This window comes from Mobula birostris, chromosome 1, assembly GCF_030028105.1.
Source record: "Mobula birostris isolate sMobBir1 chromosome 1, sMobBir1.hap1, whole genome shotgun sequence".
In the NCBI taxonomy this organism is placed as follows: domain Eukaryota; kingdom Metazoa; phylum Chordata; class Chondrichthyes; order Myliobatiformes; family Myliobatidae; genus Mobula; species Mobula birostris.
The window spans coordinates 221,587,379-221,612,218 of NC_092370.1; the positions used below are offsets into that span (position 1 = coordinate 221,587,379).

A 24,840-nucleotide genomic window follows, 5' to 3' on the forward strand; every position below is an offset into this window, starting at 1 on the left:
TTTCCTTCCATTTCTCAGAGATACATGGGTTGTTAGGTTAATTGGGTGCTATCTACTGTCCCTGTCATGTAGGTGAGTGGTAGGCACAAGGGAATACAGATGTGGAAATATGGAGCAAAACAGAAACTGCTACAATAATTCAGCAGGTTGGGTAGAATCTATGGGAGTAGTAAAATGGAGACACAAAGTGATACGTTTGAGGGGTAGATTCTGGTCACAGTTGATGGGGAATGTGAGAATAATAAAAATGGGTTAGTGTAAAGGAGTGTTTGATGGCCAAGTCTGATGGAGTGAAGTGCTTGTTTCTATGTTGTATAACAACCATGAGAATTAATTTTGAACCGGTAACAGCATTACAATAGGTGACTCAAATCTTAGTCAAAAAGGCAAGATTTAAAGCATCTTAAATTGGAGGAAGGAGAAACAGTTGTAGGGTGATTAAATTTGAGTGTGAATCAAGGGGCCAGAATTGGAAGAACTTGGAACTGTCATATTTACCCAGCCAGAAGAGATGAAGAATGCCAAGGAAGAATATTTTAATAAGGTGTTGGTGAACTAGGATGCAGGTTGACTTGGAATGAGGATGCTGTAGGGTTTTGGCAGTCCTTAAGATTAGAGAAATAAGAATTAGGGGGACTAGCCAGACATGAAGTGTAATTATCAAATCCAGGGGAGAGAAAGCTCTGAAGGAAGGTTTCAACAGCTGAAGCAGAGACAGAATCGAGCAGTGTTTCCATTGTGAAAATGGGTGCTCTTCATGATGGAATAAATACCTGTATGTTAGAGGAATGGTGGTAGGGAATGGGGACCAGCGTGTGTGATGGAGACTGAAGACTGTCCCGGTAGTATTCCTGACTTAAAAACCCACAGCTTTTTCCATCAGGAAGAACAAGGGCAGCAGATGCATGAGATCCACCACATGCAGTTCTGTTTTAAGTTGCACACCATCCTGACTTGGAAAACTATCACAGTTCCTCCAGTTTCACTGAGTGTGCATCCTGCAGCATTCCGGTCAGGACGGGCATTGGTCTTGTCAGTGACATCTGCACTCTGAAAAATCAGTTTTAAAAAAATGTTGGAGACAAGTCCGATACTTGTGTGTGTATGTATTCATTGCATTGAAATTATTTGGCTAAAACTATGGCTCTATCAAGGAGAGGACAGCTGGCCAGTGTGCTTTACAGCCTGAAGTGTAGATTAGTCTTAAAGCCAGGGTTTCTTTTCTCTCAGTCAAAAAATTATCTTGGAAGTATGTTTGTCCAGTTTCAGTTTTTTTGATGAGAACTAATACCAAAATGAGAGGACATGCATTTAAAGTGAGAGGGAGTAAGTTCAAGGGAGATGTACAGTGTAAGTTTCCTACACAGAGAGTAATGTGTGCTTGGAATGTGTTGCCAGAGGTACAGGGCCCTGAAAGAGTATTCAGCCCCCAACCCATTGTTCACATAAATGAGTATTACAACCAGGGATTAATTAATTTAACTGAGAATTTTTATTTGTGTATCACATTCTCCTTTTTTCACAGTGGAGCCCCCAAAAAAGGGGAAATTGTAAAGCATAAAAACTACAAATTCAAAAGCTGAGATATCAGCATTTCAAAAGTATTCATCCCCTTTGTTCAATACTTAGCTGAACCACCTCTCACAGCTATTACAACCAGTACTCTTTTTGGATAAGTCTGTATTAGCTTTGCACAATGTGATGGGCAAGATTCGCCCTTTCCTCCTTGCAAAATTGCTCAAGCTGTACCAGGTTTGTTCGAGAGCAGCAGCGGACATTATATTGAGGTCTTGCCAGAGATGTTCGATCAGGTTAAGGTCAGGACTCTGTCTGGGCTACTCAAAGACAACAATTTTCTTCATTTGAAGCCATTCCATGGTTGCTCTGGCAGTGTGCTTTGAGTCATTGTCCTGCTGAAAGATGAATTTCCTCCCCAGTTTAAAATTTCTGGCAGAGGCTAGCAGGTTTTTATCAAGGATCTCTCTGTATTTAGCAGCATTTATCTTCCCATCAGTCCTGACCAGATTTCTAGTCCCTGATGCTGAAAAGCATCCCCATAGCATAATGCTACCTCCACTATACTTTACAGTAGGGATGGTGTTACCCAGCTGACTCACCAAAGATGGCACCATGTACAGCAACCGTGTTGCGAGCTCTGTACCAACTTTACAGTGTATTGCTAATTTCTGCAATCTCCTTTGCATTTCTTGTCAAGAAGCTGATAGTCACATCAGGTATGATCGACTGACTCTTCTGAACATTGGGAAGAGGACATTTACCCACAGCGTGCCGCCTTTTCTACACTGGAAACCCCAGCTTACCTGATCCATGGGAGGCTCATCTATCTCAGAAGTGGCACCGGAGGCGAGGGAGAAGGACCGGCATGTAAACCTTTCTGGCTGCCTAGAGAGTTTGTGGCTGTTATTATCACAGGCTGATACTGACCTGCCTCTCAGGGAACTGTAAGAGACCATCAGCACCCTGGAGACTGTACACCCGAAGGCTGCTATCATTGTCGCCGGCGGGTACTCAGAGGGTGCGTGGCACAACTAGCCGGTGTGTATGCAGACATTTTTAATCTCCCCTTCTCCCAGTGCAGAGTGCCTTCCTGCTTCGAAACATTCACCATTGTCCCTGTACCCAAAAAAAAACAACCAAGGTAACATGTTTGAACAACTGGCGTCCTCTCGCGCTCTCGCCTTAGTAATAAGCAAGTGCTTTGAGAGGCTGGTCAAGGACTACATCTGTAGCATGTTACCGCTCACACTGGACTCCCGACAATTCACCGACTGACACAACCAATCGACAGATGACGCAACAGCCACAGCTCTACACACCTGGAGAGCAGGGATGCTTATGTGAGAATGCTGTTCTTGGACTGCAGTTCAGCCCAGACAGAGTTCTGACCAAAACCCGACTGGAGATCTCTGGCAGTACCTCAAGATTGCTATCCACTGCCGCTCTCCAATCAACCTGGCACAGCAGGAGCAATTTTGCAAGGACAAACCTTGTTCCATCATGTTGTGCAAAGCCAATAAAGATTTATCTAAAAAGATTTCTGGCTGTAATAGCTGTAAGAGGTGGTTCAACTAAGTACCGAGCAAAGGGGGATGAAAACTTTCGAAGTGCAGACCTTTCAGTTTTTGCATTTTAAAATTTTCATGCTTTACAATTTTCCCTATTTTTTGGGCTCTACTGTTGGGGGGGCGGGGAAGGAACATTGACTCACAAATAAAAATTCTCAGTTAAATTGATCAAAATCACTCATTTATGTGAACAAAGGTTGGGGGCTGAATACCTTATCCAGGTCCTGCATGATGGAGGCTCTTAGGTAGGCACATCAGTGTGCAGAGAATGAAGTTAGATAATTAATTACTAGTTTAATCAGTTTTACACAACATTGTAGGCCAAAGGGCTTGTTCCCTTGCTGTACTGTTGTGTGTTAATTAGAAACATAGAAAACCTACAGCACAATACATGCCCTTCGGCCCACAGAGCTGTACCGAACATGTCCTTACCTTAGAACTACCTAGGCTTACCCATAGCCCTTTATTTTTCTAAGCTCTGTGTACCTATCCAGGAGCCTCTTAGAAGACCCTATCGTTTCCGCCTCCACCACCGCTGCCGGCAGCCCATTCCACGCACTCACCATTCTCTGCATAAAAAAAACTTACTCCTGACATCTCCTCTGTACCTGCTTCCAAGCACCTTAAAACTATGGCATCTCGTGCTAGCCATTTCAGCCCTGGGAAAAAGCCGCTGACCATCCACACGATCAATGCCTCTCATTATCTTGTACACCTCTATCAGGTCATCTCTCATCCTCCATCGCTCCAAGGAGAAAAGGCTGAGTTCACTCAACCTATTCTCATAAGGCATCATCCCCAATCCAGGCAACATCCTTGTAAATCTCCTCTGCACCCTTTCTATGGTTTCCACGTCCTTCCTGTAGTGAGGTGACCAGAACTGAGCACAGTACTCCAAGCGGGGTCTGACCAGGGTCCTATACAGTTGCAACATTACCTCTCGGCTCTTGAACTCAGTCCCACGGTTGCTGAAGACCAATGCAGCGTATGCCTTCTTAACCACAGAGTCAACCTGCATAGCAGCTTTGATTGTCCTATGGACTCGGACCCCAAGATCCCTCTACCAAGAGTCTTACCATTAATACTATATTCTGCCATCATATTTGACCTACCAAACTGAACCACCTCAAACTTATCTGGGTTAAGCTTCATCTGCCACTTCTCAGCCCAGTTTTGCATCCTATCAATGTCCTGCCATAACCTCTGACAGCCCTCCACACTATCTACAACACCCTCAACCTTTGAGTCATCAGCAAATTTACTAACCCATCCCTCCACTTCCTCACTCCAGGTCATTTATAAAAATCACAAAGAGTTGGGGTCCCGAAACAGATCCCTGAGATACACCACTGGTCACCGACCTCCATACAGAATATGACCCATTTACAACCACTCTTTGCTTTCTGTGAGCAAGCCAGTTCTGGATCCACAAAGCAATGTCCCCTTGGATCCCATGCCTCCTTACTTTCTCAATAAGCCTTGCATGGGATACCTTATCAAATGCCTTGCTGAAATCCATATACACTACATCTACGGCTCTACCTTTATCAATATGCTTCGTCACATCCTCAAAAAATTCAATCAGACTCGTAAGGCATGATCTGCCTTTGACAAAGCCAGGCTGACTATTCCTAATCATATTATGCCTCTCTAAGTGTTCATAAATCCTGCCTGTCAGGATCTTCTCCAACAACATAGCAACCACTGGAGTAAGACTCACTGGCCTATAATGGGCTATCTCTACTCCCCTTCTTGAATAAGGGAACAACATCCGCAACCCTCCAATCCCCTGGAACCTCTCCTCTCCTCGGTGATGATGCAAAGATCATCACCAGAGGCTTAGCAATCTCCTCCCTCGCTTCGGACAGTAGCCTGGGGTACATTCTGTCCAGTCCCGGTGACTTATCCAACTTGATGCTTTTCAAAAGCTCCAGCACATCCTCTTTCTTAATGTCTATATGCTCAAGCTTTTCAGTCCGCTGCAAGTCATCCCTACAATTGCTAAGATCCTTTTCCGTGGTGTATACTGAAGCCAAGTATTCATCAAGTACCTCTGCTATCTCCTCCAGTTCCATACACAGTTTTCCGCTGTCACACTTGATTGGTCATATTCTCTCACGTCTTATCCTGTTGCTCTTCACATACTTGTAGAATGCCTTGGGGTTTTCCTTAATCCTTTCCGCCAAGACCTTCTCATGGCTCCTTCTGGCTCTCCTAATTTCATTCTTAAGCTCCTTCCTGCTAGACTTATAACCTTCTAGATCTCTATCATTACCTAGTTTTTTTATTTGAACCTTTCATAAGCTCTTTTTTCTTGACTAAATTTACAATAGCCTTTGTACACCACAGTTCCTGTATCCTACCATCCTTTCCCTGTTTCATTGGAACATACCTATGCAGAACCCCACACAGATATCCCCAGATTTGCCACATTTCTTCCGTAAGTTTCCCTGAGAACATCTGTTTCCAATTTATGCTTCCAAGTTCCTGCCTGATAGCTTCATATTTCCCCTTACTCCAATTAAACATTTCCCTAACTTGTCTGTTCCTATCTCTCTCCAATGCTATGGTAAAGGAGATAGAATTGTGATCACTATCTCCAAAATGCTCTCCCACTGAGAGTCCTGACACCTGACCAGCTTCATTTCCCAATACCACATCAAGTACAGCCCCTCCTCTTGTAGGCTTATCTACATATTGTGTCAAGAAACCTTCCTCAACACACCTAAAAAAAACTCCACCCCATCTAAACCCCTTGCCCTAGGGAGATGCCAATCAATATTTGGGAAATTAAAATCTCCCACCATAACAACCCTGTTATTATTACACCTTTGCAGAATCTGTCTCCCTATCTGCTCCTCGATGTCCCTGTTACTATTCAGTGGTCTATAAAAAACACCTAGTAGAGTTATTGACCCCGTCCTATTCCTAACTTTCATCCACAGAGACTCCATAGACAACCCCTCCATGAATTCTTCCTTTTCTGCAGCCGTGACAATATCCCTGATCAACAGTGCCACGCCCTCACCTCTTTTGCCTCCCTCCCTGTCCTTTCTGAAACATCTAAGAACCGGCACTTGAAGTAGCCATTCCTGCCCCTGCACCATCCAAGTCTAATGGCCACAATATCATAGCTCCAAGTGCTGATCCACGCTCTAAGCTCATCCGCTTACTTCATAATTGACACTGGTATTAAAGTCTTGATTCTTAATGTAAATACAAGAGATTCTGCAGATGTTGGAAATCCAGAGTAATACACACAAAATGCTAGACGAACTCTCCAGATCTGACAGCATCTGTGGAAAGGAATAAAGAGTTGACGTTTCGTGTCGAGAGCAAAATAGTGAAGTAAATCCTCAGAGTCTTGGCCCAAAACATTGACTGTTTAATCCTAACCAAAGCTGCTGCCTGACCTGCTGAGTTCCCCCAGCATTTTGTGTGTATTACTATGGATTCAATATAATACTTTCTACAGCTAATTGCTAAATATTATGTGTGTTATAGGCTCATAAATCTCTACTTATAAGTCCTATATTTAATGCTGGTAAATACATTCTGATTAATGTTTCTTATTATAATTGGATTAATTAATTTGCCATCTAAATGCTTAGCATATTAAAATTGATTAACGCAGCCTAAGTTGCTGGCAGATGAAATCCTATCTTAAAATGCTAACACCACCAGGAAAGGAGCAGAAGCACAGGTTGGGGGGGAGATGGGAGAGAAGGCAAATGGAAATCGTATAGATAGGAATCATGTTCAGCATGGACGAATTGGACCAAGCCATCAATCTGTTTATCTGTTCCCAGCTGCCACACGTAGCTCCAGACAAGACTGTTCATCTTGACTGCATGTCCTTCATGCAGATTTTCTAACACTCTGGTGCACAGCCTAGAGGGAACCACAATATGAGATTCACACATCAGCATTCTTTGACAGTTGGTCTCGTCTCGCTGAGAACTCTGGAAAAATACGGTTACCATGAGCTGGTCATCCTTGCGTGGTGATTCCATAGACTTTTGACAATGTTGGATCATTCCTTGTTTCCCGTTGTATTTTGGAATTTGTTTCTGGCAACTGGTCTACCGATGCTGTGTGGTACACATCTGCTGGGTCACAGTATGAAAACTTTTCTTCTTCAGTTGCCAATAGTGAAAGATGTGGTAAGCCATCTGCATTGCTGTGTTGTTTGATACCCTTAAACTCTTTGTCATAAGACTGGGCTCCTAGGAACAGTGCCCAACATTGTAATCGGGTAACAGTCATCACTGGAATTCCCTTCCTGGGATTGAAAATGGAGACAAGGGGCTGGGGATCCATCACTAGCATAAACTTTTGTCCGTAGAGGTAGTGTGGAGCTACTTTATTCCCCACACTAGACAAAGGGCCCCTCAGTCGATGTGTGCATAGTTGTCTTTTGCGCTCTTCAGTGATCTTGAAGCAAACGCAATCAGGCGTTCAGATCCATTTTTCATAACGTGTGACAAAACAGCTCCAATGCCATAACGGGTCACATTGCACACCAGTCTGATGGATAGGGATGGGTCATAATGGGTGAGCAGTTCATCGGATGTTATTAGTTTCTTTGTTTCCTTGATTGCTTTTTCACATCTTTCTGACCATTCCCACTTTGCACCTGTCTGTAACTGTGCGTTCAATGGATGCAGCACCGTAGCAATGTTTGGGAGAAACTGGTGGTAGTAGCTTACAAGGCCCAAGTATGACCTGAGTTGTGATGTTTTCCAGTTTAGTCATAGTCATAGTCATACTTTATCGATCCCGAGGGAAATTAGTTTTCGTTACAGTTGCACCATAAATAATTAAATAGTAATAAAACCATAAATAATTAAATAGTAATATGTAAATTATGCCAGGAAGTAAGTCCAGGACCAGCCTATTGGCTCAGGGTGTCTGACCCTACAAGGGAGGAGTTGTAAAGTTTGATGGCCACAGGCAGGAATGACTTCCTATGACGCTCTGTGTTGCATCTCGGTGGAATGATTCTCTGGCTGAATGCACTCCTGTGCCCAACCAGTCCATTATGTAGTGGATGGGAGACATTGTCCAAGATGGCATGCAACTTGGACAGCATCCTCTTTTCAGACACCACCGTCAGAGAGTCCAGTTCCATCCCCACAACATCACTGGCCTTCCTAATGAGTTTGTTGATTCTGTTCGTGTCTGCTACCCTCAGCCTGCTGCCCCAGCACACAACAGCAAACATGATCGCACTGGCCACCACAGACTCGTAGAACATCCTCAGCATCGTCGGACAGATGTTAAAGGACCTCAGTCTCCTCAGGATATAGAGATGGCACTGACCCTTCTTGTAGACAGCCTCAGTGTTCTTTGACTAGTTCAGTTTATTGTCAGTTCGTATCCCCAGGTATTTGTAATCCTCCACCATGTCCACACTGACCCCCTGGATGGAAACAGGGGTTACCAGTACCTTCGCTCTCCTCAGGTCTACCACCAGCTCCTTAGTCTTTTTCACATTAAGCTGCAGGTAATTCTGCTCACACCATGTGACAAAGTTTCCTACAGTAGCCCTGTACTCAGCCTCATTTTCCTTGCTGATGCATCCAACTATGGCAGAGTCATCAGAAAACTTCTGAAGATGACAAGACTCTGTGCAGTAGTTGAAGTCCGAGGTGTAAATGGTGAAGAGAAAGGGAGACAAGACAGTCCCCTGTGGAGCCCCAGTGCTGCTGATCACTCTGTCGGACACACAGTATTGCAAGCACACGTACTGTGGTCTGCCAGTCAGGTAATCAAGAATCCATGACACCAGGAAAGCATCCACCTGCATCGCTGTCAGCTTCTCCCCCAGCACAGCAGGGCGGATGATGTTGAACACACTGGAGGTCAAAAAACATGACCCTCACAGTGCTCGCTCGCTTGTCCAGGTGGGCGTAGACACGGTTCAGCAGGTAGACGATGGCATTCTTAACTCTTAGTCGGGGCTGGTAGGCGAACTGGAGGGGATCTAAGTGTGGCCTAACCGTAGGCCAGAGAAGCTCCAGAACAAGTCTCTCCAGGGTCTTCATGATGTGGGAGGTCAATGCCACCGGTCTGTAGTCATTGAGGCTGCTGGGGCGCAGCGTCATCGGTACATGGATGAGGCAGGACATCTTCCACAGCACAGGAACCCTCTGGAGATTCAGGCTCAGGTTGAAGACATGGCAAAGTACTCCACATAGCTGAGGGGTACAGGCTTTGAGCACCCTGGTACTGACACCGTCCAGGCCTGCAGCCTTGCTTGGGTTGAGACGTTTCAACTGTCTTCTCACCTGTTCAGCCGTGAAGCCCACCGTGGTGGTTTCGTGTGGGGTTTCCTGTAGCACTGCTTCAGTCTTCACTTGTGACTTGTGTAAGCCATGCCTGTTAATGACATATCCACAATATGGGATTTCATTCTTGAAAAGGTCACATTTCTCTCTCTTTGCATCTTTGCATGCAGACCATACTCACTCAGCCTGGTAAGCACTTTATCAAGATTCTGGAGATGCTCTTCATCATTTTTCCCAGTCACGATGATGTCATCGAGTTAACATTGTGTTCCTGGGTATTTTGGAGCACTTGGTCCATTGCTCTTCGCCAAATTGCTGGAGCTGATGTGACACCAAAGATGAGACAATTACACTGAAACAGTCCCTTGTGAGCGTTGATTGTGAGGAACTTCCTGCTTGACTCCTCAATCTCCATTCACAGATAGGCTTGTGACAAGTCAATTTTTGAAAACCTCTCCCTGCCAGAAAAGATGCAAAAATGTCTTCTATTCGTGGCAGGGGATACTGCACAGTATGCAACACTGGGTTGATACCTTGAAATCCCCCATATGCAATGGGAAAATGGGCGTGGCACAATTACTCCACTCGACCAGAGAGAATTCAGCCTCCTACAAGCTCTACTGTTCACCATCCATTCTGGGACGTAGTGTGTAAGGCACTGGATGCGCTTTTATGGAATCTCGGTGTTGCTGTTTCATCCAGTTGAATTCCGGCCTTCATGCCTTTGAGTTTACAAATCCCCTTCTCAAACACCTTCCCATTAGCATTAAGCAGCTGCGCCAGTCTCTGGTTAGTGCTACCGTTTGGGCTGCTGTTGCCTGTTGCTGTCACACACAGTTTTGAGTGCCAGTTTAGTTAGACTTTTCTCAACCATTCACGTCAGAAAATTGCTGGTCCTCTACTTTTCAATACATAAAGCTCTAGCTGTGTTTGGCCTCCATACGCCATATTTACTTTCAGTTTGTTTTTGGGGGACACTTTTTCACCTGTGTAAGTCTTCAGCATCACTGAGGTCTTCTCTATTGGTATCTTAGAAAACAGTCTGTTGTAGTCAGCCTCTGGAATTATGGACAAAGCTGACCCTATATATAGCTCCATTTTCAGTTTTACACCAGACACATTTATTGTGATCCATATTATATTGTGATCTGCTTCAGTAATACTATGTAGTTCTAGGCATGACAGTTCACCTTTGTCAGACTCTATTTGTCTGATTCTGTTCTACATTTGGTAACATTATGCATTTGCTTGGATTTGTGTTTGAGACTTTTCACTTGGTTGTGCTTTTTGTCTGCTTTGCACACACTCTATACGACCTTGTCTGCGACACTTTTTGCAGACTTTTTCTTTGAACCAACAGTCATGGCAGGATTTGCCACATCGACACATCTTAGGTTTTTTGCACTATTTAGGGACATTTCACATTCTAACCTCCTTTTCTGTAGTTCTGCATCCTTTGCTGCAGTCTCTAATGATATTGCAATGGTCAATGCCCTTTCTAAGGTTACATCTCGTACAAGTTTGTGCTCATCGCCAATTTGTTGCATCTTTGCACAACTACATATCAATTAAATAAAAGCATGCACATGGGAGATGGCTTTAACTGGTGTATTCACTTTGCAGAGAGAAATATGAACAATGTGCACGCGCAGACAACAGAACAATACATAGTGGTGGGAGGGATCATTGCTCTAAAGGAAACAGATCCATACATTACACTTATCTTCAGAACTGAGCACAACCTTCGTAAAATGGACGTAAAAGGTATTTCACAATCTTTGGTGAAACAGACCTCTGCTTCAATCATTATGGTGTTGGAGGGGGGTTGATTTGCATAATTTTTGTGAAATGGAAATAAAGATTTACCATACATCTTAAGGAAGATTATTTAACTATGTTCTCAGAACTGGTGTTGAAACTATTTTTTTATATATTTCCAGTCCCTAAATGAAATCCTAGATTCACTTGATGCACCTTTGGAAATAACTGAAGGATTTATCCAAAACATTTCAGTTTCCATCCCTTGGTCTTCACTCTTACAAGAGAACTGTGCAGTGGAGGTGCAAGGACTGGAGATGGTCTTTCGACCAAGGCCTCGTGTGGGTGAGTGTTCACCTTTTTCACAACATGAATTGGTTATTTAGTTTGTTATTGTCACATGTACCAAGGTACAGTGAAAAACTTTGTTTTGTATTCCATTCATATAGATCATTTCATCACATCAGTGCATTGAGGTAGTACAGGGGAAACACAATAACAAAATGGCAGAATAAAATGCTACATAGAAACTGAAGTGCAAGCCATGATGGGGTTGATTATGAGATCAAGAGTCCATCTTATCCTATTATCCTATTCAATAATTATAACAGTGGGTTAGAGGCTATCCTTGACCAGGTCTGGTCACTCGTCTGAGTGCTACTGGTACCATGTAACCCAGTACTACCTGTCACATGGTTGGGAGTTCGGTGACTAAACCGGCTCCCCCACCAGGGCTTGCCTGGTGAGGAGGGTGGCTAGACACCCTGCAGGATGAAAAACAAGACCTGTCAAAGGGTGGATGAACCCTCTCGTAGGGTCAACGGCCATCTGGCAAACACGTGCCGTGAAGCGCGGAAAGGGCATCCCTTGCATTGAAGCTTGGTCTGGCTGTTCATTGCAACAGAACCTCCCCCAGCCGTCTTGGACCCCACCATGCCGCTGGATCCGGGAGGGGATGTTGACAGGGTGGGTCTGGACCTGTACAACCCCCTACTCACCTAAAATCCATTCACGCACACGCTGATCCTTTCTGAGGAGTGGGGTATAAACCCCACTAATTGACTGAAAGGAACCATCATCATCCTATGGGATGGATAGCCAGAGAGAGAGAGAGATCCTTGAACCTGGTGGTATATGCTTTCTTCTGCTCATTGTAGAGGGTGATGGAGTTAGTAGGAAGAGAGGACGTCCAGGGTGAGGGGTGGGCGGAGTCCGATGGCTGCTTAGTTGAGGCAGCAAGAAGTGTACGTAGAGTCTCTGGAGATGTGCAAGCTGTATCCACCACTATCCCCAGGACCTTGCAGTCTTGGGCAGGGCAGTTACCATACCAAGGTATTTGCTCATCAGCATACAAATGGTTTAAGGCCATTCCGCCCCTCAAAGGTGTTTTGGCATTCAAGCTCTTGTAGCTGAACTAAAATCTGGAGTTTACAGTTTTTGATTGTTTGTTGTCTTGCAACTACAGCAACTGCCTTAACTTGTGTTTATATTCCACTTAAATATTCCATGACATTTTATATAAGTATTATCAAATAAAACTTAACAGGAAAATATTACATGAACAGGTATTAGGACAGCTAAAATAGTTTTTAGTGTCTTTAAAAAGAATAGATAGAGAAGAAGATGCTTGAGTAGGGAACTTGAGGTTTGGTTAAGAAATAAATTTTAGCCTGGTCATCAAATTATAGGCCAGTTAGCCTGACCTCTGGTTGGGAAGATGTTGGAGTCCATTATTTAGGATGAAGTTTCGGGGTACTTGGAGGTACTTGATAAAATAGGCCAAAGGCAGCATGGTTTTCTGAAGGGGAAATCTTGTCTGACAAATGTGTTGGAATTCTTTGAGGAAATAACAGGGAAGATAGACAAAAGGAGAGTTAATTTCCAGCATCTGCAGAATTCCTGTTGTTAGTGGATGTTGTTTACTTGGATTTTCAGAAGGCCTTTGACAAGGTGTCGCACCTGAGGCTACTAAACAACACAAGAGCCCCTGGTATTACAGGAAAGATACTAGCATGGATAGAATATCATCTGACTAGCTGGAGGCAAAGAGTGGGAATAAAGGGGTCTTTTTCCAATTGGTTGCTGGTGACTGCAGGGGTCAGTGCTGGGAGGACTTCTTTTCAAATTGTATATCAATAATTTGGGTGATGGAATTGATGATTTTGTGGCTAAATTTGGAGACAATACAAAGTTAAGTCGAGGTGTTGAGGAAGCAGGGAGTCCAGAAAAACTTAAACAGATGAGGAGAATGGTCATAAATGTAGCAAATGAAATATAGTGTAGGGAAGTGTGTGATCGTGCACTTTGGTAGAAGGAATAAAAGCATAGATTAATTTCTAAGTGGGAGAAACTTCAGAAATGAGAGGTCAAAAGGGATGGCAGTCCTCCTGCAAGGTTCCCTAAAGGTGAGCTTGCATGTTGAGTCGATAGTGAGGAAGGCAAATGCCATGCTAGCGTTCATTTTGTGTGGACTAGAATGTAAAAGCAAGGATAAAATACTGAGGCTTCATGAGGTATTGGTCAGACCACACTTGGAATAATGTGAGCAGTTTTGAGCAGTTAATGATTGGAGACACTCCAGAGGAGGTTCATGAGAATAATCCTGGAAATAAAAGGTTAACATATGAAAAGTGTTTGATGGATTTGGGCCTGTACTTGCTGGAGTTTGGAAGAATGGGGGGGGGGGAAATCACATTGAAACGTCAAATATTGAAAGACCTAGATAGAGTGGATCTTGAGAAGATGTTTCCTATAGTGGGGGAATCTAGGACCAGAGGGCACAACCTCAAAATAGAGCAGGAGTTCCTCGCCTTTTTTATACCATGGATTAATAGCATTAAGCAAGGGGTCCGTGGACCCTGAGTTGGGAACCCATGGAGTAGAGGGATGCCCTTTCGGAACAGAGATGAGGTTCATTGCCAGAAATGGCTGTGGAGGCCAAGTCATTGGGTATATTTAAAGTCGAAGTTGATAAGTTTCTTGATTAGTAAGGATGCCAAAGGTTACAGAGAGAAGGCTGGAGAATGGTGTTGAGAGGGATAATATATCAGCCATAATGGAATGGTGAAGCAGATTCGATGGGCCAACTGGTTATATTCTCTTATGGTCATATGATGAGCTTGAAAGAGATTTTCAAGATGATATTTGAGAAGTTTTTGGAGCGATAGAGAGTGAGCGGTGACTGGATGAGATGTGCAAGATAAGAGGCATAGATCGAGTAGATAGCCAGAGACTTTTTCCCCAGGACAGAAATGGCTAATACAAGGGGGCCGAATTTTAAGGTTGTTGGAGGAACGAATAAGGGAGGGATGTCAAAAGTAAGTTGTTTTTTTTTACACAGAGAGTGGTGGGTGTGTTGAATGCACTGCCAAGAGTGGTGGTAGAGACAGATAAATTAGGGACATTGAAGAAACTCATAGATGAGCGCATGGATTATAGAAAAATGGAGGGCTATATGGGGGGGAAAGGTGAGAGTGATCTTAGAGTAGGTTAAAAGGCTAGAGTAGGTCATTGGCCGAAGGACCTGTACTGTGCTGTAATGTTCTATTTTCTATGTAAGATGAGAAGCATTAATAGAATAGATGAAGAAGTCTACTCACTCTGTGACTGTCAGTATCAAAAGTTAGATAATCAGTTGTAGAAGATCCTGTAGGGAGCAGAAAGCTGTTGGGACATTGAAGTCTGAATGTCACTGTGACTCATTGTGCTGGTGTTGTACTGTTCTGATGATCTGACATGTGGCTGTTCTCTGGCAGTGTCGGGCTCGGAACCCATGTACTGGTCCAGCTTTATGACGGACAGTATGCAGCTGGCCAAGGAGTGCCTAAGCCAGAGACTGACGGATGATCAGGCCGAAGGGCCACAGCCACTCGAGGGGCTCGAGAAGTTTGCAGAGACCATTGAAACAGGTCAGTAATGGGTTGACATGTTTAATTGGGAGGGTTATCCTAAAGGCAACTCTTATAGTGTCATAGAACTACACCACAGAAACGAGCCCTTTGAGCCTATGTCAAACAGTTACTCTGTCTTGTCCCATCAACCCGCACCTGGATCATAGCCCTCTGTATCCCTCCCATCCATGTACTTATCCAAACCTCTCTTAAAGTTGCAATTGAACCTGCATCCACCACTTCCGCTGCTTGTTCCACATGCTTATCACTGAAGTTCCCCTTCAGGATCCCCTTAAATATTTCACTTTTTGCCATTAACCTATGAACTCCAGTTCTAGTCTCACCCAACCTCAGTGGAAAAAGCCTGCTTGCATTTACCCTTCTATACCCTATCTATAACCTTCATAATTTTATATACCTCTATCAAATCTCCCCTCAATCTCCTACGCTTCGGTATTCACTAAGGAGAAGGATATTGAATTGTGTAAGGTAAAGGGAATAAGAAGGGTAGTTATGGAAAGTATGACGATTAAAGAAGAGGAAGTACTGGCACTCTTAAGGAATATAAAAGTGGATCAGTCTCCAGATCTGGACAGGATATTCCCTAGGACCTTGAGGGAAGTTAGTGTGGAAATAGCAAGGGCTTTGACAGAAATATTTCAAATGTCATCAGAAACTGAGATGGTGCCGGAGGATTGGCATATTGCTCATGTTATTCCATTGTTTAAAAAGGGTTCTAAGAGTAAACCTAGCAATTATCAGCCTGTGAGTTTGACATCAGTGGTGGGTAAATTGATGGAAAGTATTCTTAGAGATGGTATATATAATTATCTGGATAGACAGGGTCTGATTAGGAACAGTCAACATGGATTTGTGTGTGGAAGGTCATGTTTGACAAATCTTATTGAATTTTTTGATGAGGCTACTAGGAAAGTTGATGAGGGTAAAGCGGTGGATGTTGTCTATATGGACTTCAGCAAGGCCTTTGACAAGATTCCGCACGGAAGGTTAGTTAGGAAGGTTTAATCGTTAGGCATTAATATAGAAGTAGTAAAATGGATTCAGCAGTGGCTGGATGGGAGACGCCAGAGAGTAATGGTGGATAACTGTGTGTCACATTGGAGGACGGTGTTTAGTGGTGTGCCTCAGGCCCAATGTTGTTTGTCATATATATTAATGATCTGGATGATGGGGTGGTAAATTGGATTAGTAAGTATGCAGATGATACTAAGATAGGTGGAGTTGTGGATAATGAAGTAGGTTTTCAAAGCTTGCAGAGAGATTTATGCCAGTTAGAAGAGTGGGCTGAAAGATGGCAGATGGAGTTTAATGCTGATAAATCTGAGGTGCTACATTTTGGTAGGACTAATCAAAATAGGACATACATGGTAAATGGTAGGACATTGAAGAATGCAGTAGAACAGAGTGACCTAGGAATAATGGTGCATAGTTCCCTGAAGGTGGAATCTCATGTGAATAGGGTGTTGAAGAAAGCTTTTGGTTTGCTGGCCTTTATAAGTCAGAGCATTGAGTATAGGAGTTGGTATGTAATGTTGAAATTGTACAAGGCATTGGTGAGGCCAAATTTGGAGTATTGTGTACAGTTCTGGTCACCGAATTATAGGAAAGATGTCAATAAAATTGAGAGAGTACAGAGGAGATTTACTAAAATGTTGCCTGGGTTCCAGCACCTAAGTTACAGAGAAAGGTTGAACAAGTTAGGTCTTTATTCTTTGGAGCTTAGCAGGTTGACGGGGGACTTGATAGAGGTATTTAAAATTATGAGGGGGATAGACAGAGTTGATGTGGATAGGCTTTTTCCATTGAGAGTGGGGGGGATTCAAACAAGAGGACATGAGTTGAGAGTTAAAGGGCAAAAGTTTAGGGATAACATGAGGGGGAACTTCTTTACTCAGAGAGTGGTAGCTGTGTGGAATGAGCTTCCAGCAGAAGTGGTTGAGGCAGGTTCGATGGTGTCACTTAAAGTTAAATTGGATAGATATATGGACAGGAAATGAATGGAAGGTTATGGGCTGAGTGCAGGTCGGTGGGACTAGGTGAGAGTAAGAGTTCGGCACGGACTAGAAGGGCCGAGATGGCCTGTTTCCGTGCTGTAATTGTTATATGGTTATATAATAAAATCCTAACAGAGCCTTACCCTATATTCAGGTCCTTTTCACAGCAATCCTTGTAAACTTTCATGTAGTTCTTCAATCTTATTGATATCTTTCCTATAGGTATAGTAGGTGACCAGACCTGCACACGATACTCCAAATTAGCCCTCACCAATGCCTTGTACAACTTCAACATAACATCCCAATTCCTGTACAGAATCCTGATTAAGAGTCTTGCCCCAAAATATCCACTTTAATTCCTTTCTTTTCAAAGAATGCTGCTTGACCTGCTAAGTTGCTCTAGCATTGTGGGTGGGTGTGTGTGTGTGTGTGTTATCTTGTATTAAGACCATAAGATATAGCAGAATTAGGCCATCTGGCCCATGGAGTCTTCGCCACCATTTCATCATTGCTGATCCAATTTACCAATTTACCTCTCAGACCCAATCTCCTACCTTCTTTGCCATGTCCCTTCATGCCCTGACCAATCGAGAATCTATAAACCTCTGCCTTAAATATACATAAAAATGCCTGTTGCAAAGAATTCCACCAATTCACCACTCTCTGGCCAAAGAAATCCCTCTTCACCTCCATTCTAAAAGGACACCCCTCTCTCTTGAGGCTGTGTCTAAGCAAATTTTCTTGTGGTTCTGCTGCCCCAGGGTGCAATGAGGTGGACAATGTTGCCTTCCTGCTGTGATGGAAGCAAAAATAATTACTTTAAATTCCCTCTGGAGTGAAACCAGTCAGGGCTAACACCTCTTTGATCAAGCTTGTGACATCGGCTTCAGAGTGCATATCTTTAGGCAGGAGATGGCTTCACTGTGCCTATCTTGAAATTTAAAATCTTTCATCACTAAAATGTAAAGTATAGCTGAAAACTGGATATTTTTCATGAAGCTGTATTTTTGTGCCTAAAAGTCTTGGCAAAGAAATGAGTATTAATCTAATTGTAAACACGAGATGCTGCAGATTCTGGAAATCCAAAGCGCAGACACAAAATGCTGGAGGAACTCAGGAGGTCAGGCAGCACCTATAGAAAGGAATAAACAGTTGCTATTTCAAGCCAAAACCCTTCATCAGGACAGGCAGAAGCCAGACTAAGAAGATGGGGGGAGGGGAAGGAGTACAAGAAGGCAGGTAATAGGGGAGACCAGGTGAGGGGGAAGTTGGGTGGGTAGGAGAAGTAAGATGCTGGGTGGGTAAGGTGCAAGAGATAAAGGAACTGAAGAACACGAATTCGATAAGGGTGCAGAGTAGACCATGGGAGAAACTGAAGGAATAAGGTAACCAGAGGAAGTCACTGGGCAAGTATGGAGAAGAGAGTGAGTGAGAGGGGAAATAGAATGGTGAATGGATAAATGGGGAGGGGGGAGAAATGATCAGAAATTATAGAAATCAATGTTTATGCCATCAAGTTGGAGGCTACCCAGATGGAATATGGGGTATTGCTTCTCCAACTTGAGTGTGGCCACATTGTGGCAGTATAAGAGGCCATGGACCAACATGTCAGAATGGAAATAAAATTGCAACGAATGGCCATCAGTAAATTGTTTCTTTTCCGGTGGACTGAACAAAGGTGCTCATCAAAACGGTCCCCTAATCTACAGTGGATCTCACTGATGTAAAGGAGGCCACCCTAAGAGCACTGGATACTGTAAATGTCTGCATCAAATTTTCAGCTGAAGTGTTGCCTTACCTGGAAGGACTATTTGGGTTCCTGAATGAACTGTAATTGTGTCATATTGGTGGTGACATTAGTGAAGAAACAGGTAGCAGATTGAGCTTGACTTTGCTCATCCCAATGGAGATGTTATGATAAATGTTGTAACTCTATCTTTATTAACGGTCACTCATTACCCACTTCACTTCTCAACTAGTGCTCCATTTGTGGTTGGGACAGTGCATGGATTGCCTTTACTTGCTGACTATATTGGGTAGCTTCCAAGCTGCCCTTTGGTTAGAGAGGGAAATCCTTTAGTTAGGAATCCTTAATCTTCTGAAGCTAACATAAAATATTCCTTTTTTGTTGTTCAGTTCTAAGAAGAGTCAAGCTTACATTTCTAGAGAGCGTTCTCAGGATTGAGCATGTTCCAGAGAATTCGAAAACTGGGGTCGCACTGGAGATTCATATCCAGAGGTAAATCATGTGGCTTCTTTCTCCCACCACCCGTACCCCCGCAAACACCCCGCCCACTTCTTTTTGTCTGTAACACTTTTGGCTGTTAGCGACTGAGGTTTCCAGCAGTTATCACTGGTCACCAGTATGTCCCAGACTTTTCTCATTGGTTTACAGGGCACTGCATTTGGTAGATCAGAGCCCAGATCTCTAATTTAAAACAACAGCTAACAGATTTACCAGGTTCCTCATTTGCAGTGTGAATACCACAAATCAGGAGGTATGCCAACACCTGTCTTAGGACAGATGGACTGGAGAGACATAATTATAACAAGATGGGTTAGAAAGACCAATATTTGCTGCTTCTCTACTTTTCAAATCACTTTATGTTTGTAGATAGAAGCTATCTCTTCATACCAGTGTAATTTCTCAGTGCCACTGTCCTTACAGAATCGAATATTGTGATGAGTCTGCCGCTGAGTGTCCAGACATCAGCATTCATCATCCCACAGCTTTTGCCCACAAGAACTTGCAGCTAAGTGGGATCTCGTTATTCTGGTTTGAGTTCTCTGAAAGTGCAAAAACTTCACCTAGGATTTCTCCGATGCAGGTGAGAACCTTATGGGATGATTTTCAAAGTGGCACATGGATGACAGTAACTCAGATTCAGTCAGTACCTTACTGTAGAAATGTAGTAGACTACATTGACCTCACCTCTTTAAACAGTCATGCACAGGAATTCTCCATTAAGGGAATCCACCTTGCCAGTAATGTGTATCCCAGATTGGCCTCTACAGCCACCTGAGGACCCACCAATAGACAACCCTTTTGGAGAACATCATACTCTATTCAAGTAATCGCACTACTGCTACTATTAGACTACACTTTATAAAAGTATTATAGAACAACCCAGCTAAAGAAAATATTTAAAGAAAGACGACAGTGCAGTGGTTAGCAGTGTAACAGTGCCCTTGACCTGGGTTCAGTTCCTACCATTGTCTGTAAGGAGTTTGTACATTCTTCCCATGATCATGTGGGTTTCCTCTGGGTGCTCCGGTTTCCTCCCAAATTCCAAAGGTATACAGGTCAGTAGGTTAATTGTTCACATGGGTCTAATTGAGGGGCACGGGCTCATAGGGCCAGAAAGGCCTGTTATTACCTTACTGTATTTCTAAAAATAAATTTGAGATGAGCAGTTTGGTTAAAGATAGGAGGAATTCCAGACTTCAGCTCTAGGGAACTGACTGATTGTGTCTGTATTTCTTGGAGTTTGCTTTTTTGATTCTTTCTTCAGCTCACTGTTATTGCCTGCATATGGAATCCTTCTCAATTTCCACATAAACTTGCTCCCTCACCTAAAATGCAGCCCCTTTATCAAACATTTTTAATCACTGTTTCAATTACTTCCATTGTTTCTGACTGCATTTCTTTGAAGCACTGTGTAGCTCTTTGACTTTATGTTAATAGAACTTTTCAAATACAGTATTTCAGCACTGCCATCTCGCAGGCACAGTGTCTCAGTGCTTAAGTCCTTTTATTATAATAGCATGATAGTCATTTTTGTTAAGCGTTCCTTGTTATTGGATTTTTGATTTGGACAATATCTGCACTGCTGCGAGGTGCCAATTCCGGATCAAACTGAATCACTGAAGGATGCTCAACAACTGTGGCATTTACCTCATACTAAGTGAAACAAAGTGAAGTGGGCAACAACAAGGCTTCACTCCCAGATGAGCTCAATGCCTTCTGTGCTCGCTTTGACCATCAAAACATGGAGGAACCTTCACAAACTCCAACAGCCCCGATGGCCCCAGAGTCTGAAGTCACAGAGTCAATGTGAAAACATCCTCCAGGAGGGTGAACCCATGGAAAGCATTTGGCACAAATGGGTACCTGGCTAAGTACTAAAGACTTAGTACTTGCCTTTGATAAGGTGCCACACATGAGGCTACCTAACAAGATAAGAACCCATGGAATTACGGGAAAGTTACATACGTGGATAGGGTGTTGGCTGATTGGTGGGAAACAGAGAGTGGGAATAAAGGAATCCTATTCTGGTTGGCTGCCGGTTACCAGTGGTGTTCCACAGGAGTCCATGTTGGGGCCACTTCTTTTTACATTGTACATCAACGATTTGGATTATGGAATAGGTGGCTTTGTGGCTAAGTTTGCTGATGATACGAAGCTGGGTGGAGGGGTCAGTAGTGCTGAGGAAACAGAGTCTGCAGAGAGACTTGGATAGATTGGAAGAATGGGCAGAGAAGTGGCAAATGAAATACAATGTTGGAAAGTGTATGGTTATGCACTTTGGCAGAAGAAATAAACGGGCAGACTATTATTTAAATGGGGAGAGAATTCAAAGTTCTGAGATGCAACAGGACTTGGGAGTCCTCGTGCAGGGTACCCTTAAGGTTAACCTCCAGGTTGAGTTGGTGGTGAAGAAGGGGAATGCAATGTTGGCATTCATTTCTAGAGGAATAGAGTATAAGAGCAGGGATGTGATGTTGAGGCTCTATAAGGCGCTGGTAAGACCTCACTTGGAGTACTGTGGGCAGTTTTGGTCTCCTTATTTAAGAAAGGATGTGCTGACGTTGGAGAGGGTACAGAGAAGATTCACTAGAATGATTCTGGGAATGAGAGGGTTAACATATGAGGAATGTTTGTCCACTCTTGGACTGTATTCCTTGGAGTTTAGAAGAATGAGGGGGGACCTCATAGAAACATTTCAAATGTTGAAAGGCATGGACAGAGTGGATGTGGCAAAGTTGTTTCCCATGATGGGGGAGTCTAGTACAAGAAGGCATGAGCTAAGGATTGAAGGGCGCCCATTCAGAACAGAGATGTGAAGAATTTTTTTTAGCCAGAGGGTGGGGAATCTATGGAATTTGTTACCATGGGTGGCAGTGGAGGCCAAGTCATTGGGTGTATCTAAGGCAGAGATTGATAGGTACCTGAGTAGCCAGGGCATCAAGGGTTATGGTGAGAAGGCAGGGGAGTGGGACTAAATGGGAGAATGGATCAGCTCATGATAAAATGGCGGAGCAGACTCGATGGGCCGAACAGCCGACTTCTGCTCCTTTGTCTTATGGTCTTATGGTAAAAATCTGTGCTGATCTACTGGCTGAAGTGTTCACCAATATCTTTAACCTCTCACTTGGGCAGACTGAGGTACCCACCTGCTTCAAGCAGGTTTCAGTTACACTGGTATTTAAGAAGAACGTGGTATCCTGCCTCAATGTCTATCATTCAGTGACACTTGCATCCACTGTAGTGAAGTGCTTTGAGAGGTTGGTGATGAAACATACCAACTGCTGCCTAAGAAGTGACTTGGATCTGCTCCAGTTTGCTGACTGTCAGAACAGGTCCGCAGCAGATGCTATTTCATTGGCTCTTCACTCAACTCTGGAACATCTGGACAGCAATGATGCATGCATCAGGATGCTCTTTATTGACTATAGTTCACCATTCACTCAAAACCAATCAATAACATGTGAGACCTTGGTCTGATTATTCCTTGTGCAATTGGATCCTCGGTTTCCTCGTTTGCAGAACCCAGTCAGTTCGGATTGGCAACACGATGATCTCTACAATTTCCCATCAGCACAGGTACACCACAAGGCTGTGTGCTTGGCTTCCAACTCAGCTTTACCCACTTTATACTTGTGACTGTGAAGCGAAGTACAGCCCCAGTGCCATGTTTAAGTTTGCTGAGGACACCACTGCCATTAGCTGAGTGAAAGGTGATAAAAATTAGCATCTAGGAGGGAGATTGAAAATCTGGCTGAGTGGTGCCACAACAACAACCTCTCACTCGATGTCAGCAAGAGCAAGAAGCTGATTATTGACATCAGGAGGAGGAAACCAGACGTCCATGAGCCAGTCCTCATTGAAGGATAAGAGGTGGAGAGATTCCTTAAATTCCTTGATGTTATCATTTCAGAAGATCTGCCCTGGGCCCAGCACGTTAGAGCCATTACAAAGAAAGCAGACAGTGCCTCTACTTGCTTAGAATTTTGCAAAGATTCTGCATGACATCTAAAATTTTAAAACTTCTATAGATGCTGTACTTACTAGTTGGGCCTTTGGCTCCTAAGTGAAGCATAGGTCATTGCGTCTCCATTGTCCTCAGAAGTCATTGGTGTGGTTGGAGTTCATCAGTGCTTCTGCAATCCGTTACCTCCACTGTACAGGGGATTGGCCTATACAGCTTCACCATAGCCCTGTTGACCAGCCTGGCCCATTTCCACCTCTCATGATGAGGACGTAGGGTTGGACTTTGAGAGGCCTATTAATGTGTGGTAGAGAGTATACTGACTGGTTGCATTACGGCCTGTTATGGAATCGCCAATTCCCTTGAACAGAAAATCCTACAAAAAGTAGTGGTCATGGCCCAGCCCTCCCCACCATTGAGCATATCTACATTTGTACATGGAGCACTGTCCAGAAAGGCAGCATCCATTATCAAGGAACCCCACCACCCAAGCCATACGCTGTTCTTGCTTCTGCCATCAGGAAGAAGGTACAGAAGCCTCGGCCCACATCAGGTTCTGGAGCAGTTATTACCCTCAACCATCAGGCTCTTGAGCCAGAGGGATAACTTCGTTTGCCCCATCAGTGAGCTTCCACCACATGCTGATCCCACTACAAACAATGGACTGGCTATCAAGAACTCTTCTTTTCATGTTTTCTATATTGCTAATGTATTATTGTTATTTTTCCTTGTATTTGCACAGTCTGTTGTCTTTTGTACGTTAACAATTTGTTCATCCTGTTTGGTGCGGTCTTTCATTGATTCTATTGTGTTTCTTGGATTTACTGAGTATGCCCATAAAAAAACTAATCTCGCGGTTGTGCACAGTGACATGAATGTAATTTTATAATAAATTTACTTTGAACTTTAGTCCGTACTGATTCATCCTTCCTTGATAGCTGTTTCCTTAGTTATCCTGCTCGCATTATATGTGGGTGCTGAAAACCCCTACTGTATAGAGGAAAAGATAATGATCAGCTTTATTTGTCACGAGTACATCAGAACATACAGTGAAATGCATCATTTGTATCAATGACTGACATAGTCTGAGGATGTGCTGGGAGCAGTTCTGGAGTGTTGCCAACATAGCATGCCCACAACTTACTAACCTGAGTGCGTATGCCTTTTAGGAATGTGGGAGGATACCAGAGCACCCGGAGGAATCCCACACGATCAGGGGGAGATTGTACAAGCTCCTCACAGACAACAACATAAATTGAACCCCGATCAATTGAACTGACGCTGTAAAGCATTACACAAAATGTTGGGCTACTGCGTTGAACTCTAGGAAATCCAAGTAAACGCTATAAGCAATCCATTGTTGGTTGCAGAGCTCTGAATGATTGATTGCTTTCTTCCCACTGTTCAGTTTTATTCCTGGTTGAAGATACACTAAAAGTCCAGCTCAGTTGCTTCTGGCTGCAGGGTGGCCACAGTGGCATAACGGTTAGTGTAACTTGTTACAGCGCCAGTGATCAGTGATTTTCCCACTGCTGTCTGTAAGGAGATTGTATATTCTCCCAGTGACTGCGTGGGTTTCCTCCAGGTGCTCC

The 24,840-nt window shown here is 43.6% G+C and overlaps 1 protein-coding gene across 5 annotated transcripts in view; it reads left to right on the forward strand.

The window, feature by feature from the left end:
- The window catches only part of LOC140204942 (autophagy-related protein 2 homolog B-like), a 177,898-nt gene that overhangs the window by 4,002 nt on the left and 149,056 nt on the right, over positions 1-24,840 (forward strand). For all 5 annotated transcript variants that reach the window (XM_072271939.1, XM_072271956.1, XM_072271964.1 and 2 more), the window contains exons 2-5: positions 11,317-11,479; positions 14,890-15,042; positions 19,176-19,278; positions 19,708-19,867. In XM_072271939.1, the coding sequence (XP_072128040.1) occupies positions 11,317-11,479; positions 14,890-15,042; positions 19,176-19,278; positions 19,708-19,867 (579 nt within the window). The remainder of the gene's footprint in view (positions 1-11,316; positions 11,480-14,889; positions 15,043-19,175; positions 19,279-19,707; positions 19,868-24,840) is intronic.